At 39.1% G+C, this 18099-nt stretch overlaps 1 protein-coding gene across 9 annotated transcripts in view; it reads right to left on the bottom strand.

The window, feature by feature from the left end:
• Window positions 1–18099, bottom strand: part of ptprk (protein tyrosine phosphatase receptor type K) — a 610212-nt gene that overhangs the window by 94567 nt on the left and 497546 nt on the right. For all 9 annotated transcript variants that reach the window (XM_080192477.1, XM_080192478.1, XM_080192479.1 and 6 more), the window contains one exon: window positions 6537–6675. In XM_080192477.1, the coding sequence (XP_080048603.1) occupies window positions 6537–6675 (139 nt within the window). The remainder of the gene's footprint in view (window positions 1–6536; window positions 6676–18099) is intronic.

Genomic DNA, 18099 nt, shown 5'->3' with positions numbered 1-18099 from the left:
AATTTGTCTTGAAGATGCAATAAAATCTCACAGCGGGAATGTGTGCACCTTGTATAAATGAAAGCAAAAGTATCATAAATCAGAACACTCCAAGAATGAGTATTAGAATTGAATCTAGTCAAGAGATCCGATAGATCATACATATATATTAGTATCACTTTTGTATTACATTTTTAAAATAGCAGAAAATAAAGTGAGACATTATTGATAAAGAAAAATAAATGAATTGCAAATGTTGGTAATCTGAAATAGTTAGGAACATATAGCAAATTAGTCAACATCTGTAAAAACGCATGAAAGATTATAATGTTTAAGATTTATGACTTTTGATAAGAACACGTATTGACTTTATCTGGGGCAAGAGTTGTCAACTCTCCAGGACTGACTTGGAGCCTTCAGAATTAAGATTAATTTTTGGAAACAGGGCTGAGAAAATCTCAGAGAAAAATCATAGAGACATTAAACAAAAACTGTGCATTTCTCTAATATCTTCCAGCAGTTATATTTTTAGTAATAAAAATATTGCAGAAATAGAACAAACACCATTTGACTATGATCCAACTGGGAATTGAAGGGCCGGATGGCTTTCTCGTTGGTGTGGGAAAGCTGGACAAAAGACAACCAACAGTGGGAATGTTTGGAATAGTTAAAGACAAAAGGACATGAGAAACAGCCTCCAGCTACAAACAAAACCAGAGCTGGCAACTCTGTCTGGGTCCTTCACATTAATGACAGGGATCCATGTCCTGTGTTTCACAAGAAAACGATGAAGAAACAAAGTGTTTGAAACATCATAGCTGTGAATTTGAAAGATGCTATTTGATCACAACAGTTCGACTTCCTCTATGACAGTCAATCTTACTGAGATTTGGGAGGAACAAACAGGCTGAATTTGACCGAGTTATAGTCATTTCAGAGAGTCTCGAAATCTACTTTACACCCAAAAACAGGTGGGATCTTTGGAAAGGAGTAGAGATATCATGTCACAAGTTCCCTTTATTCAAGGGGAAAGGGGGAGACACAGGCCAGAATTTTACCGGCATATCTCAGAATCGGGGCAGGCAAGGCTTGCAGAATTAGATTTGCTGTTGGCCTCTGGCAGTATTTTATGGGTCTCGCCCAAGCCAGGTCATAAAATACCTGCCATCGTCTTTGTGATTAAGAATTAAATTGTTCAATTGGTAAGAGAGGGCATAATGAGGAATAATACTGAAGACTGAGTGGGTGGGTGAGTACATTATTGTTAGAATTAAAAAACAGAAAAAAGAGTTTAAACCCATTATGGGTGTTGTGTACAAGTCCCCAGTAGTATCAGTGAAGTGGTAGATTCTCGAAAAGCAGAAATAAGACAACCATACAGAGAAAGTGCAGTGGCTTAAATGGGAGATCTTTTTTTTCATATAGCTTGGGATATGCGGATTAGTGCACAGCAGAAAGCTAGTGAATTTCTTGAGTGCATCCAGGATAATTTTCTGCAGCAATATGTTCCACAGCGAATGGACGGTAAATCATATTAAATTTAGTAATGAGAAGTGAGCCCAATTTAGTTAACAGCTGAACAGGGCATTACATTTATTAGATAGCAATCATAACATGAAGGTATTCGACATTTTTTTGTAAGTGAGAAATGCTGAACAGCTATCAAGACTGTAGATGCACAGAAGGTTGACTTCAATGTGATGAGACAGGAATGTGCACAGTAAACTTTGGCAAATCTGTTCATGGGCAAAATATGAGGTCAGCAGGTGGTATTCAAAAAATAATCAGAACCAGTTTATTTCCCTGAGGTGTACAGCTCCACTTTTCTTGGAGTCAAAACGGGTAAGAGGCAACATAAACTGAAAGGAAAAATATATAAAAAAATCACACAGATCTAATAACTGGAAAAGATATAGAGCAACAAAGAGTGGCAAAACACAGGAGCATGAAAAGAACCTTGCAAGTGATATCAAAATCACAAAAAAATGTTGCATTAAGGTGTTACCAGAACGAAAGACTTCAGTTATGAGGATTGTCTGGAAAATTTGGGACTATCCACCTTGGGACAAAGAAGATTAGGAGGTGATCTAATGGAGGTTTTCAAGATTAAGAGATTTTGACAGATATTTCAATAACCAGAGAACATACATTTAAAGTCATTAGCAAGAAATCTAGAGGGGAGTGGGAGAAGAAATGTTTTCACTGAGCAAGATCTGGAATACTACTCAAATAGGTAGTGAAACGTGATTGCATAAATAATTGTAAAAAGGTGCTGGAGCATAAGGAACTTGGGAGGTTATGGATATAAAGCAGAGATGAGGAACTAAGCCCAACTGCTCTTTCAAAATACCAATTCAGCTATGATGGGCCGAATGGGTGGCACGGTGGCACAGTGATTAGCACTGCTGCCTCAGTGTCAGGAATCCAGATTCAATTCTGATCTCAGATGACGGTCTATGGGGTTTGAACATTCTCCCCGTGTTCTGAGTGAGTTTCCATCAGGTGCTCTGGTTTCCTCCCATAGTCTGAATATGTGAAGGTGAGGTGGATTGGTCATGCTAATCCTCTTAACGTTAGGGGATTAGCAGGGTAAATATGTGGGTTTACAGGGATAGAGCTTCAGTGGGATTGTTGTTAGTGCCTGCTTGATGGGCTGAATGGCCTCCTCCTGACTGTCGGGACACTATGATTGGCCTCTTCCCTTGCAAACTGAATGGTGATATTGTCAATGAAGAAAAGGAAATGGTTAATAAGATGAATAATAACTTTGCATCAGTGTTTACAATAGAGGAGTAAGTCAGTAAGCCAAACATCCCAAAGTTAATTCTGAATCGGGGCAGGGATTCACAAAAAATAAATTAACTATAATTAAGAGCATATAAGCACAAAACAGTGATAACTTCTCTCAGGATTGAGGATGGGATGACTGAACACCATAAAATTTGGAGTTGAACAGAGACAGCATAGATTCATAACGTCTAGTCAAGTCTGATGAATCTGACTGAATCCTTTTGGACAAGAGAATGTCTATAGATGAGACTTCTAGAAGGTGTTTAATAAATTCCCTCCTAAGAAATGGTTAGCTAATGTTGAAACTCATGGGAGGCAAATTATTGGCCTGGTTAGGATATCGACTGAGCAGCCAGGAGACAAGGTGCATGCAAATGAGCAGATACATGAATGAGCAAGACATGATTAGTGGTGTCCTGCAAGGAACTATGTTGGAGCCTCAACCAATTCTTGCATTTATTAATGACAAATGATGAAATAAAAAGCCATGTTTCAAATTTGCAAATTACATAAAGAAAGGTGGCATTTTATGCAATGTATATAAGGCATAAATTTATACAGCGACATTAATAGATTAACTGAATGGGCAAAAACCTTGACAAATAGCTTTCAGTGGAAGCAAATGTGCAATCTTTTTACTGTGGACCTAAAAAGGATACAACATAACACTTTTGACATGGTGAAAATCATGAAAATGTGAAGATTTTAAGAGACTTGTGGGTCCAGCTATGTAGACCATTAAAATGCTTTGAACAAAAAATAAATCGAAGATGTTAGTGTAAAGCTGACGTTTGCATCTACAGGGCTAGCATAACAAAAAGGTAGAAGTTATGTTTCCGTTGTACAAAGCCCTGGTTAAGATTTCTGAGAGAAATTCTGGGTACCACACAAGGTGATAAATTTAAATTTGGGAATGTCCTTCTGTTCATCTTGTGTTGCTGCCACACAGGACACCATTTGTCCCATACTGTGAATTTTGGACATGCGTAGTATGTCTTTGCACATGCGCACAATGACCTCCTCTCAGTTGCTTGCCTTTCCATTCCCAGAGAGGTGCCAGTTACTGGTACATGTACCCACTCCTCCCCTCTCTCTATCCCCCAACTCCAAACTCATGGCTCTAGCACAGCCTCTGCCTTCCGCTGAACTTAGGACGTTCAAGTTGATGCCAAAGTGTCCCTTAAATGTTTCACTGGGTACTGGTTACCCTGGTACAACACCAGGAAGGATATGTGACCCTTGGAAGGAGCTCAGTGTTGATTTCCCACAATGATACCAGGACTCCAAGGATTAAAGTTAAAAGTTTTTTTTTTGTTAATCACAAGTAGGCTTACATTAACACTGCAATGAAGTTAATGTGAAAATCCCTTAGTTGCCACACTCCAACACCTGTTTGGGTACACTGAGGGAGAATTAGCACGGCCAATTCGCGTAATCAGCACGTCTTTCAGACTGTGCGAGGAAACCGGAACACCCGGAGGAAGCATGCAGACTCCGCACAGTCAGTGACCCAAGCCAGGAATTGAACCTGGGTCCCTAGCACTGAGACGCAGCAATGCTAACCACAGCTATGCTGTTCCAAACTTTACTTCACATGTGGCTTGAGCTACAGTTTTGCTTCTTACGCTCCAATTCATGCTTGCAATCCTTCTACTCTACTCTTAATAGAGACATTACAGAAACTAAACTTGCATTCCAAGTTTCCTCCTTTTTTGTCATGAGTAGCCTATTCAGCTAAGCGTGCAAGCCCTTTAAACTTCTTTGGTGGGGCAACTGGAAGGGGCCAAATTGTGCTGCGAGAACTTTTGCAGGAACAGTGGTTCTGTCCCTTAGAATTTAGAAGATTAAGAGGTGATTTGCTTCAAGTTTTCATGATATTAGTGTGAACTCAAAACAGGCAGAACAAAACTGCTTCAGATCTTTGGTGATTCTAGGACTAGTGGACATACGGTAGCACAGTGGTTAGCACTGCTGCCTCACAGTGCCAGGGGCCCAGATTCTGTTCCTAACTTGGGGTGCTGCCTGTGCCAAAGCTGCACGTTCTTCCTGTCTCTGCGTGGATTTCCTCCGGGTGCTCTGATTTTCCCCCACAGTCCGAAAGACGTGCTGGTTAGGTGCATTGGCCATTCTCCATTCATGGTAGCCCATCAGGCACCGGAGTGTGGTAATTAGGGGATTTTCATAGTAACTTCATTGCAGTGCAATGAAATAGTAAAGTAGTAAACCTACTTGTGATAATAATAGAATAAACTTAAATTTGTCAGAATATTAGAGCCAGATCTTTCAGGAGCAAAATTAGGGACTCTCTCTTCATGCAAAGGGTGGCAGTAGTTTGGAACTTTCTTCCACAAACAGCAATTGATGCTAGATCAATTGTTAATTTTAAATCTGAGATTGATACATTTTTGTTCAGCAAAGATATGAAGGCATATGGTACAAAGTCATACTGAGGTCCAGGTATATGGAATTAGGTGCAGGGCAGCCCTGGTCTCACTGAAAAGTAGAGCAGGCCTAAGAGGCGAACTGACCTACTCCTGTTCTTATGTTCCTACGTGGCATTTTGATCATTCACACATTTAACTTGCCTGATCCCAGGAAATCTGACAAGGTAGGTCTCTCAGATATGATCTACAATAGTTCAGAGGTTGCAGAGCAGGGCTGCAGATTTTCAGCCTCAATATATTCAAAACTTGCATGGCCCGCTGTTCCAAACTTTACTTCACACTCAGCTCAAGCTACAGTTTGTTTCTCACCCTACAGTGCATGTTTGCAATCCTTCTGCTCAACTCTTTGTCAGGAAGCATGACAATAACAACATAAAATTTATATACTGATTTTAAAAATCCTACTGTTAGAAAGAGTAATGCCATCTCTCATTCCACCCAGTCTCTGCAAAACATTTGAACAGGATTTCTGTGGAGTGGCAAACACCCGTCAGATTGCAAATCAGCTCCTTTTCACTTTAGTCTGGAGCTGCACATTTCTCACCTGAGCTGGTGAAAAGTGTGTAGGGTGGCAACTCTGCATCCCCGCCAGTGCAGGGCCTCAGCGTTTGGGAGAAATGAAGTCACACCCCGTCACTCTCCCGAAAAGCCGATCCCAGCCACTTCAACAAGTCAGGGAGAAGGTGACAGTGTAAGGTTAGTGTCAGCAGGGTTTGGATGGTTGGGCAACGAGCCATCAGTGGTCAGCAGTGGGGATCAGATGGTTGGGGTTGGGTGTGGTTGAAGGTGGCCAGAGTGTGAATGGTAGTTGGAAGGGTAGTCAGGAGGGGAGATGGGATCCAATGTGAAGGGGAGAGAAAATGTGGGGTGCAGTCAGGTGTGCTGTGCTGTAATATCAAGTCAGAAAACTACCCAAGCTTTTAAACAAATTAATCACTTGCTGTTTTCACAATATAGTCAAACTATGGTTGGTTGGGGTGTAAGCCCATACGTATGAGGGATGTAAACATTTTGGGACCTGGGACCACAAAAAGATTTACCAAATATATGTCATTAATAACTTACATCTCAAGAACAGGCCAAGACTACATCCTCTGAGATAAAACACGTAAGCTATAAGTATTCGACTTAGTTTCTCTTTGATGGAGTTTTCCTACACCATGTAATCAGAACCTTTTTAAAAAAGCAAGCCTTTTTACAGAACACAATTATCCTTCAATTATTTTTATACTGCTTCAGAAATAGGTATTGGTTAAGTAACCAGTCAACTAGTAGTTGCATTCATTTGAGATATACAAGCAGTATATTAGAGCAACTCCGTACCTTTTCTTAACGATCATTACCACAACCAGGAGCAGGAGGATGAAAACCAGAATTCCAGCACTGATTCCAGCTATTTTCACCACCCGATCAGTTTGCTTGACAGGGTCAGGGACCACCTCAGGTTCTTCCGTTGTGGCTGCTAAATTAGTCAGAAAAAGTATTTGCATGAAAGCATGTAATTATTGCTGACAGGGAAATGATCTTTAATGTCACTTTCATACAGTACACTTCAAAAATCCAAGTACAATTCATAAAACATTTCTTCCCATTTGTGTGACAATTATATTTCACATTACATTTTCTGCTACCCCAATAATTTAATGAGCAGAAAATACATTTTTAATAATAATTTTGATAACAAAGAACAAGGGTGACAAATTTAAGACACAGCATTAGTATTGTGGTTAAAAGAAATGACTGCAGTTGCATTATTATTTGTCGCACAACTTGTATTGAAAATAATTCAATTTGGTCAAGTTAAGAAGTCATGCATTTCAGAAGGGAAAATTTACATACTGAGATTCCATTCTTATGAAGACAGCCAATGTCAAACGAATATTTAAAAAAGAGTTACAATCCTCATTTATCATTTTAAAAGGATTAGATGTAGATACAAATAAGAATTTGAAATATTATTACTTAGCAACATTAATTATACATAAAGTGCAGTTGGCATACTGTGAGTTCATGCACTGATCAGAGTTACTTTCACAGGAAAATTGATATGCTAATCCTAAATGACACTTTGATCAATTTTCAAAAGAAAATTTAAAGCAACCTTGCCATAACATTATTATTATAACCAGTAAGCATTAAAACATACTTGTGCAAAGAAGCTTTAATTAAATTCTGGTGGGGTAAATGATAGATCAAATGTATTGTTAATGAGCATGCATGTTATAATTAATATAATTATTAAAACTGTACAACACCACTCAGAAGAAACAAAATTATTGTTATGGATTGGTTTAGGTGCTGGATCACTGAGATGATTGAATATTTTGGATGAATTATACTGGCCAATCTGGGCAGTAATATAGCAAACAAAGTATATCTATAACGTCTCAAACACATCATATTTTGTGTAATAAGTTAATTATTACATAAACAGAAATGTGATGTGCGAGAATCACCGAGATTAAGGGTTATACTAAGATGCTAACCTATCTTACTGAGATGTTGACTGACCCACATATACTTTCCAATAATTTTGTTTTTGGGTCAGAGTAATTAATTTCCTTAATAGTTAGCATCAAGTATTTTTAAAACACTTTGCTCTTGAATACAGTGTTATGGCTCAAGTCAAAAACTCCAAAGTGTTTTATGCAGCCCACCTGAATCATAAATTTTGCATCTTAAATTTGGCTAGGACTAACATGGTATGTTTCACTTCAGGTATGATTCAAATTACTATTGGGGAGCTTTTGTCAAACAAAATTAATTTAGTTAGTACGTATGGTAAGAAAATTAGCAAGAACTTTTAGCAATTATAAACAAAAGCAAAACAATCACAATAACATATAACCCTCAACAAATATATATCTAAGATTTTCCAATCAAAACTAATCCCATAACCAAGCTTTAAAAAAGGTTCGACACGCAAAGACTAATGCTCACATGGTACTGGAATCAAGACCTTTGGATGAATTCTGCAGTTCTCTTGCCTTCAGAAGGCAAAACCTTTCAGATAACCAGCAGAATTTGCAAATAAAACAAGGAGAGAGATTTCTTTTCAGTTTGCTATCACTTCTAAAAGCTAAAACCTAAAACCTACAGCTCCAAATTGAAAATGAAAGAGTTCCTACCACTTGTCCTGCCAACCAGTTTGTCTCCAAACAATGCAGAATCATAAACATCCAGTAAAAATAAACAAACCCCATTTAAGCAGCAATAAAAAGACTCCTCCAGACAAACCAGTGCCATAATGATCAAACATTTAAAGCCAAAACACCCTGCTTACAACTGCAGAAAACATAATTCAGAAAAAAAATCTTAAAGAGACACTACCATCACAACAGTAACTTGTGAGCTGAATGGGAAAGAGACAATTTGGTTTATTTGGGAATATGCAAAATTTGACGTTTTATTTCACAGGATATACATGTCTTTGCAAAATGTAAGTATAATTTTGCAAAAAGCAAGTTTATCCTGTGAAACTGGGCATGTTGTTTTGAAACATACAGAGCAGATCCAAATTCAGTTTTCAAATATTTTTGTAAGAAATTGTGAGCATATTCAATGCAATCAAATGACATTGTTGATACCCCAGAAAGTATTCAAAAAATAGCACTTGTTTCAAACATCCATTTTTCTTTCTACTCACAGTATAAACTAATACTCAGTCAAAACGCAAGTAAAATTTAATTATCAATCAACTCCATTATCCTTGTTGATACTTAATGAATGTGGTCTAGATTGCTATTTAATCATTAACAAGTAACGCACAATGGGAAAATGCTAGCTTTTGCCTCGACTGTCAGGATCCCAGCCTTTGGCTCCATTATGTGCTGGAAAGGCAGAACAGGCTGTGGAGGGACACTGCTTGTCATCTTTTGAGAGGTAGCATTCCAAGAAGTTATCTTGAATGGCCCATTAATGGACAGTAGGTGAACCAGTTAAGTGAGGGGCCTAATCAGAGGGCCTGCCAAGATGTCCAGCTGGCAGCACCATTGGGGGAGGTGGGCACTGCTGAGGGCAGCAGGCAGACAACCTCAAGGACATATTATAATGGAAGCATTCTTTGCAGAATCGTAAAATGCTGAAAAAGCCCCATAATTTCTGTGTACAGTTCTGGTCACCCTATTATAGAAAGGATATTATTAAGCTAGAAAGAGCACTGAAAAGATTTACCAGGATGCTACTACCTGGGCCTCGATGGTTTGAGTTATAAAAGGAGAGGCTGGATAGACTGGGACTTTTTTCCCTGGAGTGAAGGAGGCTTCAGGCTGATCTTAGAGATCTATAAAGTAATGAGGGGCATAGATAAGGTAGATAGATAGCCAACATCTTTTTTCAAAGGTAGGGGAGTCTAAAACTAGAGGGCATAGCTTTAAGGTGAGAGGGGAGAGATACAGAAGTGTCCAGAGGGGCAATTTTTTCAAGGAGTGTGGCGAATGTCTGGAACAAGCTGCCAGAGATAGTAGCAGAGGCGGGTACAATTTTGTCTTTTAAAAAGCATTTTGACAGTTACATGGGGATGATGAGTACAGAGGGATATGGGCCAAATGCAAGCAATTGGGACTAGCTTAGTGGTAAAAAACTGGATGGCATGCACAAGTTGGGCTGAAGGGCCTGTTTCCATGCTGTAAACCTCAATGACTCTATGCACAAGTCTATCCTGTGATGGTGGTGAGGCGGTGTCAACAGCAACTCATGCTGCCACTGGAAGGCTGCCTTCACTTCAATTCCAGGCTCAGTCTCCTCAGGAGGGCCTGGTCGCTGTTGGGAAGATCCTGTTGGCAATGACATCTCTTCCTCCAATTGGCAAGATCACTCAGACACAGGAGCATATTGTGTAGCCAATTTAGTGTGTTAATTTCTGATTGTGCCCTGGATCTAGCTCCAAAGGACCATCAAACCCCAGCTCAAAGGGCACAGTTAGTTTGTGAATATGTTTTGAAAAACGTGAAAGAAATTCTAACCCAAACTCACATTTTAAGAACATAAGATCATAAGAAATGGGAGCAGGAGTAGGCCATCTGGCCCCTCGAGCCTGCCCCGCCATTCAATAAGATCATGGCTGATCTGTCGTGGCTCAGTTCCACATTCCCGCCCTCTCCCCATAACCCTTAATCCCCTTGCCTATCAAAAACCTATCAACCCGCGTCTTAAAAATATTCAGTGAGGTAGCCTCCACCACTTCAACGGGCAGAGAATTCCACAGATTCACCACCCTTCGAGTGAAGAAGTTCCTCCTCAACTCCGTTCTAAACCGCACCCCCTTTATCTTGAGGCTGTGCCTCAAGTTTATTAGTTTATTAATAAACTAATTTAGATAAGTCATTAAGGTTCATCAAAAGGTGAACAATGAGTGACTAAGTATTGCTGAAATCTAACCTCTCTTACCTTGCAACTGTTAATTGCAGAAAAGCTGTCAAACCAAGCTGCCCTGTTCCATTTATAAGAAAATGACTGATTATATGCAAATACAACTTCACATTGTAGTTTTACCTTGAATTTTTATACCTTGAACTTTAACAAATGGAATCACAAAAATACTTGAAAAAGCTTTGCAAACTATAACTGTGACACTCCTCAATGACGCAACTATAGACTGGGTGGTATGCCTACATTTTGCATTGTAAATTTGCAGACACTATTTCCTCAAAAACAGATTTGTTACTTTAGTCGCCTCATGTAACAAATTCTGTAAATAGTGCTAAAATTAATCCATTAGAGATGAAACAACACCCTTCCACAATGTTTCAAAAGATAATGTGATTGAAGTTGTCACATTCGTGAACTGAGAAAGACAGATACCATTGTTTTTATTCTAGTCTTATTTCCATTAAACAAGCAGTAGTAAAGTATAAATTTAATGCAACTAAAAAAAAATCACTAAATGCTGAAGCTTGTAGAAAAACCAAGTTACAGGGGCTGCAGGTTGACACAGTGGTTAGTACTGCTGCCTCACAGCACCAGGGACCCAGATTTGACTCCCGGCTTGGGTCACTGTCTATGCATCATCCCCATGTCTGTGTGGGTTTCCTCTGGGTGTTCCAGTTTCTTCCCACAGTCTGAAAGATGTGCTGGTTAGGTGCATTGGCCAAGCTCATTACCCCTCATTGTACCTGAACAGGCGCTGGAGTATAGCCACTAAGGGATTGTCACAGTAACTTCACTGCCGTGTTAATGTAAGCCTACTTGTGACGCTAATAAATAAACTTAAATTTTACAATACTGCTTTGGTTATTCTTAAAATTCCTAATCTTGTTGAAGTAGTTATGGTTATACTACAGAGATGTGCAGCCATAGATGCAAGAACTTCTACACTATTGTGGTGACATTGCTATCCCTTGTGTGAACATGAATGACAGTTATGATAACACAAGGAAATACGCTATTGGTTGATAATGGCAGTAAGTCTCACAATACCAGGTTAAAGTCCAACAGGTTTATTTGGTAGCACAAGCCGCTAGCTTTCGGAGCATTGCTCCTTCATCAGGTGAGTGAGATTCCATCCACTCATCTTTAACTTTAACCTGGACTTTAACCTGGTGTTGTGAGACTTCTTACTGGGTTTACCCCAATCCAACGCCGATATCTCCACATCATGGCTGATAATGAGTAATGCAGGCTCATTCAGTCTATCAGATTTTGTCACTAATCGCTAACTTCCATGACTATACACAAAACGCAAAGTAAAAAACTACCATGTGAAAGAATTTCACATCTATCCATAATTACATAAACAAATTTATCATTGAATTTGTTCAATCAACAAAAGCCAGTAAAGATCAGTCCTGTAGGGGGCAGCAAAGCCTCTCCTCTTATTGTTACCACTCCACTATACACATGTTCATTGAGTGTAACAAATGATGCTAGGTTAAACTCATTTCACATGTGTAAAAATTCTGAAATTACATGTGGAACACGTTCATTTGACTAACAGGTCAATTTTTGGTTTCCAGCTTGTTACAGGGCACTTCCCTCAATGCAGAAGCAGATTGATCATGAGTTAACATGAAGGTCTCAGCTTAACACAACTAATGCAACAAAAATCTTGGATAAAAGCAGGTAAAAGGTCAAACATTAGATCTGTTTTTATTTTCTCAGATGTTATCCATCCCATGGAGAATTTCTAACCTTCCCTGCTTTTAATTCAGAATTCAAGGGATGGCAATGTTTTCCCTTTTGATTAAATTCCAAGACTATTTTCTTGATTAAGAATATGTCAAAAAGTACATTTACTATCATGGAATTTTAATATATTTTGTTTAGAATATTGCACATAGAAGAATTATTTCAACTCCTGCATATCTCTGTAATTATAGTATAGTTATGCACAAAACCCCACTAAATTTTAACAATCCATCAAAATCTTCACCACAACCCAGTTCAGAGATATACTGGCCACATTAGGCTATCAAAGCACCAGAATTTATAGTGAAACTAAAATATCCAGAATAATATTTATATCTGAGGAAAACTATTAAATTCCCATGAAACAAAACCACAGCCTATTGATAGATAAAATGAAAAATTGTCCTCAGTTCTTTATTTATTCAGTGGCATGAGAAGAGCAAGTTTCCCCTTATTGAGAGGGGAGGATTGTTTGCTTTGGAGCAATCGTTAGAAGCATTTGTCACCAGACTATAATACCTGCCATTGAAACTACACAAACCTTATAAGCCTAATAATTTATGTGTGGGCAACTGCATGGCAGATGCAATATAACATGGATAAATGTAAGGTTATCTACTTTGGTAGCAATAATAGGAAGGCATTATTACTTGAATGGGTGTAAACTGAACATGAATACTCAACATCAGTTGTGCAACAGTCACTGAAAACAAGCACGTAGGCACAGCAGACAGTAAAGGAGGAAAATGCTATGTTGGCCTTCTTAGCGGGAGGATTTGAGTAAAGGGATAGGGATGCAATTGTATAGAATGCTGGTGAGGCCACTTCTGGAGTTTTGATGTCCTTATCTAAGATGTCTTTGCTATAGAGAAAGTTATATACTTTGCTATACAGCAAAGGTTTACCACCCTGATTCCAGGGATGGCAAATCTGTCATATGAGGAGAGACTAAGTCCATTAGGATTATATTCACTGAAGTTTAGAAGACTGAAAGATCACCTCAGAAACTTATAAAATTCTAACAGGATCAGACAGGGTAGATTCAGAAAGAATGACTGCAATGGTGGGGGAGTCCAGAACTAGAGGTCATAATTTGAGGAAAAGGGATAAACCTTCTAGAATTGAGGTGAAAAGAAATTTCTTCACCCAGAGGGTGGTGAATGTATGGCATTCACTACCACAGAATGTGGTTGAGGCCAGAACGTTGTCTAATTTCGAGAGAAATTAGAAAAAGCTCTTGGGGCTAAAGGGATCAAGGGATATAGGGGGAAAGGGGGGAATCAGGATATTGAATTTGGTGATCAGCCATGATCAAAATGAATGGCAAAGCAGGCTCAACTGACTGAATGGCCTACTCCTATTTCTAGTTCCTATGTTTCATTTATTAGTTTATTTTCCTTCAATGAGAAAGGAAATTGCTGGGACTTCTCTTTGCTAAATGCTGAATAAACATCAGTTTTGCTGACTAAAATAGATCACTGTTGATATTCAGTTACCTCATGCATGTAAGCCAGCAGTAATAAACAGTATAACATTGTCCGGTGAAAAAATTGTACGAACGATCTTGGCAAAGTTGTAAATGACTGTTGTAAATAAGTGCCATGTACTCAACTCTATTTCCCCACCACAAGCATGTCAATTGAACCCGATACTGGAGGAACACTGTTAAATTTGTTTGGGTCCCAGTGTTTTTTTTAATGAATAATCATTTATTTTTTTCAGATTTGACACAATGGTACCATGCTTATACTAAAATCCAAATATTGGATTCAAATAGACTTCCATTACACACACTAGGATGAGTGTTTTCTGGAATATACATACATTCAGAACAATTATGTGTTTCTACACAAAGATGTAACAGTAACATCTGGGTCACTGGTTCATGTCAGTCCCTAACGCATAAACAGATAGCTTTCATTGGATTTAAACCTCAAACAGAATCCTTTCTCTCAAAATCAAATATTGCAATATGAACCAATTGTTAAAGAGTTTCCATTCTAAAACATTCCTTTCCTCATACTAGAAAATAAACTACTCTGATTTGGACAAATGTCATTGAGGGAGTTTTTATTTTTTTTCTGAGGCAAACTCAATATTGTCAACTCACTCCAGTGAATTTATCACAAGGGATGAAATGCAAGGAAAATTTAGCCTCCTCCTTGACCCAGTGGTTGAATTTGCAAAGCTCATTCTACTGTATTGACCTGCATTTGACTCATCAAGCCTGCTGCATTCAGATCCAAGTACGATCACATCAGGGATCCTGCTTCCTCATCATAACTTTTTGATCCAAATTTAAGGGAAATCTTGCTTCCCTTAAATCCCCAAAACAAAACAAAACCAAAAAATCAGGCTGATAAAGGCAAAATACTGTGGATGTGGGGATCTGAAAATGCTGGAAAATCTTAGCAGGTCTGACAGCATCTAGAACATCGAACCCTACAGTGCAGAAAGAGGCCCTTCGAGTCTGCACCGAACACAATCCCACCCAGGCCCTACCCCCATATCCCCACATAATATACCCACTAATCCCTCTAACCTACGTATCCCTGGACGCTAAGGGGCAATTTCTTAGCATGGCCAATCAACCTAACCTGCATATCTTTGGACAGTGGGATGAAACCAGAGTACCCAGAGGGAACCCACGCAGACATGAGGAGAATGTGCAAACGCCACACACACAGTGACCTGAGTCAGGAATCAAACCCAGGACCCTGGAGCTGTGAAGCAGCAGTGCTAACCACTGTGCTACCATGCTGCCCTTAATCTATGGAGAGAGAATAAAGCTAATATTTCAAGTCAGGGGAAAAAAAAATTAGGCAGGGTTGCTAACTTCTGAAATCCAGTTCTGAACACATATTAATCCAATCATCTTTAACCAGGATAAAATTATCCCAAATCAATGATATATTCTACAAGTCTGCTCCACACACCCAATGTTGTCTGTAGTTGCATAAACACCCACCTGTTCCATAATTATAGAATCCCTTATCACAATTGCTTTCCTAACTTTTCTCCTGCACATTAACCCAACCCTTGCACAGCTGAGCCACCTGTAGTATTGTGGACTTGGGCCCTCGGTTGCACTCCCCAGAGAAACCACCAACATATCACTCTTCTTCTTGCCCTCCTCAACTGGGCAAGCAACGGGCTGCATAACTCTAAATAATGGTGGAGCACCGTAAATGAGTAATTTGTGGCTACTATCAGTGAAGTGGACTTCAGTGCACAAGATCCAACACTTAGGTTGCAAGGCAGCTGCATGTTGGACAAAGTGGAATCTCTTATGTTTCAGTAAAAAGTTGACAACAGTATAAGGGTCTATACATTTGCATGCATACCATCAATCATTCATTCCACTTTTGGAGATCCATCCTGATAACACAAGGGCAGTATTCCCTTGTGTTGCTGCGTGTTTTCTTTGGGAAAACTCAGTAATTGAGAATCCAAGGCGAACAGCACAATTGTGATCTTCTTAATACAAGTGCATGTGGCCTTGTAGAGCTATGGACTATATGCTGCAAAGTGCGATTAGGCTCAGTTGCTCATTTTTTGGCCGATGCAGCCATAATGGGTCAAATAGCCTCCTTCTGTGCTGTAAACTTCCTAAGTTTCTATGGTATTCTATAAGGCCTTAAAAGAACACAAACCACTTTTGTTATTATTCTTATATGGGACGTGTGTGTCACCTGCTGGACCAGCATTTATTGCCCACCACTAATCACCCTTGAGGGGGTAGTTAAGAGTCAACCACATTGTTGTGGATCTGGAGTCACATAGAGGCCAGACCAGCTAAGGGTGGCAGATTTCCTTCCCTAAACAGCATTAGTGAACCAGATGGTTTCTTAACGACAATTGACAATGGGTTTAAGGTCATCATTAGGCTTTTTAATTCCAGATTTTTATTGAATTCAAATTTCACGATCTGCCATGGTGGGATTTGAACCCAGGTCCCAAGTCCATTATCCTGGGACTCTGGATTCTAGTTTAGTGACAATACTACAAGACCACTGCCTCCCATGAAATATGCTACTTCTAACCACTACAGGCATATCTGCATTCTGCGTTAATAGATACATTAGAACACACACTGAGGCAATCTTCTGGTCTATGCCCCAAGATTTGGTGCCAATGCACAGATACTGAATAAGTTTGTTATCCAGGCTGTATGTTCTATTTCATGAATTTTGTACTATTTTGTACTATTTTACTATATAGTAAACTAGAAACCAGCTCGAAGATGAGAACTGACCTTTGAAATACTTTACATTTTTTTGAATTCATTACAGACATTTAGTTTTTGTCAAATGTGAAGTAGCCGGACTTATTAGCCAAAAATTTGGAAAGTCACAGTGCATTCTTTGTACTATGAATACGCTTGAAGGTACAAAAGTAATTGCGAAACCGAAGTAATTAACTTCAGATCTATATTGGCTTTCTTGCAAGCATAAACAGCTTTACTGTTGATTTTTTTCATATCAATTTATTACCCTTTTAATAAAATTTAGACCTCAATCTTTAAAATTGAATTTAAGTATATGCCATTTAAATTGCAGCATCACATCTCACCACGCAAAAATTACTCCCCATTCAGTCAAAAATGACCTCAATCCAATGGTAAAGAGAAATAGAAAATAATTCTCACGCATTATGCCATTAAAAAAGCTTCCCCTCTAGCATCAATTGACCTCTCCCCAACTGTATTCATCTCAGCCTCCCTCAAGGCCAACCTCTCTGATCGCTTTCTCTATCACTAGAATAATAATGTCTGGTCATCCACAATAGAGAAACAAACTTCTTCAACTCCCCTAACTCAGTGCTTTCAATTTTCCGAAAAGGTTAATGAAGAGAAATGCGTTTTCTTTACTTTTCTCGTATCTTGAGTCAAATTTAGATTGGTGTTTGATCAATGTCATTGTGAACAGGACCCTCAAGCCCATTTTGACTGATTTGACCTTGATTGACAGAGAATTGCGGTCACTGTTACACGCAATTATTTGGCTTCAAGATTTGTGCAGAGTGCCACATATCTATCCATCAATTTTCTCCGAGTCTGTCCCAGACTGAGCTGCAGGGCTTGTGGATGTTGGCCCAGATTTGGAAGTTATGATGATGGTGAAACTGTCAGTGTGTTCTGCTATTACAGTTGTGAAACTGACAGCAACTTCTGGCATACATGGGCCGCTGTCCTTGAGGTCAGTGGTGAGCATCTTCAATGTGGCACTGACTCCAAAGTCTTGCCCATCGATTTAATGGAGTCTGATCTTCAGAATATCCAAATCTATGCCAGTATAAGAAACCTCGGGAATGAGCACAAATATCTCCTAACTTCAAGTTGTTAACCTGTTCAGTCCATTAGTCGAAACAATACCAGTATTGCCGCTTGCCTTGTTACGTACTGACTCAAAGTCTCAAAAATGTTTAGTAATAATGTTGAATTTAACATACCACCCACCCAACCACACCCCGCAGATGAGTTCCCCCAATCTATCACTAGGTACAGAAACAGTTCTATAATTACTGGCTCATTATGTCTAGCTAACCCTTTGCTTTCCTTTTCAATTTAGTTGCTTGTAATATACTGTGCCTTTGTTTGACCTAGATATTACTCTTTATTATTGCTTGTAGTATAGTTGGGGTGACATGATGGTGAGCACTGCTGCCTCACAGCGCCAGGACGTGGGTTCAATTTCTTCCTTGGGTCACTGTCTATGCGAAGTCTGCAAATCCTCCCGTTTCTGCAGAGATTTCCTCCGAG

Source organism: Carcharhinus amblyrhynchos, chromosome 7 (assembly GCF_965287045.1).
Source record: "Carcharhinus amblyrhynchos chromosome 7, sCarAmb.v2.hapA, whole genome shotgun sequence".
In the NCBI taxonomy this organism is placed as follows: Eukaryota; Metazoa; Chordata; class Chondrichthyes; order Carcharhiniformes; family Carcharhinidae; genus Carcharhinus; species Carcharhinus amblyrhynchos.
Note: the sequence above shows the minus strand (reverse complement) of the source record. Positions and strands in the feature narration are given on the sequence as shown.